This window comes from Condylura cristata, unplaced genomic scaffold, assembly GCF_000260355.1.
Source record: "Condylura cristata isolate star-nosed mole 26May11 unplaced genomic scaffold, ConCri1.0 scaffold00041, whole genome shotgun sequence".
NCBI lineage: Eukaryota > Metazoa > Chordata > Mammalia > Eulipotyphla > Talpidae > Condylura > Condylura cristata.
The window spans coordinates 7,040,724-7,041,564 of NW_004567142.1; the positions used below are offsets into that span (position 1 = coordinate 7,040,724).

Genomic DNA, 841 nt, shown 5'->3' on the forward strand with positions numbered 1-841 from the left:
CGTCCTCCCCCACCTCCAGGCCACGCTCTCCCTCGAGGTGGCCGGCGGCGCGGCCCAGGCCCCCCCGGCCGGCCAGGCCATCCCCAACTCCCAGACGTTTCTCCTGGTGCAGACGGCGCAGGGCCTCCAGCTCATCCCCAGCAGCGTCCAGCCCCCGACGCCGCCCCCTGCCCCCACCAAGCTGATCCTGCTCCCCTCCTCCAGCGCGGGGGCTGGGGGAGGCCGGGCCAGGTCGGGCCCGCGGTCTGCGGGTAAAGCTGGTCCAGGGGCTGGAGTGGTCTGGCTGCCAGGCCCTGGGGGGCTGGGGGTGCAGGGAGGGGTCAACGCATCGGCCAGCGGGGGCGGACAGAGCCTCATCGTTCTGCAGAATGTGGGGGGAGCAGAGGCAGGGCCGCAGGACGTGAGTGGGGTCCAGCTTCAGCCCCTCCGGCCAGCCCCGGAAGTGACCACGGTCCAGCTGCAGCCGGCCCCGGAGGTGACCGCGGTCCAGCTGCAGCCGGCGCCGGAGGTGACCGCGGTCCAGCTGCAGCCTGTGGCGGGCCAGCTTCCCAGTGCCAGCGGGGGAACGGTGGCCGCCGAGGCCCCCAACCTGCTGGTGGTGCAGAGTGGGGCGGCGGAGGAGCTGCTGGCGGGCTCCGGCCCCGGGGAGGCGGGGGACGGCGAGGCCGGCGCGGGCGTGGTCCCGGATGTGCTCTTCGAGACGCTGCAGACGGACGAGGGCCTGCAGAGCGTGCTGGTGCTGAGCGGCGCCGACGGGGAGCAGACGCAGCTCTGCGTGCAGGAGGTGGAGGCCCTCCCCCCGGTGCTGGCCGAGCCGCCCGCCCCCGGCCCGCCCGGGCAG

At 75.7% G+C, this 841-nt stretch overlaps 1 protein-coding gene across 1 annotated transcript; it reads left to right on the forward strand.

Moving 5' to 3' along the window:
• Nucleotide 1: 1 nt before the first annotated feature.
• ZNF628 (zinc finger protein 628) lies at nt 2-832 on the forward strand (the record flags this gene model as incomplete). Its single annotated transcript, XM_012733561.1, has 1 exon — nt 2-832. A coding segment is annotated over one exon (831 nt), but the record flags the coding sequence as incomplete, so codon positions are not given.
• Between the last annotated feature and the right edge of the window lie 9 nt (nt 833-841).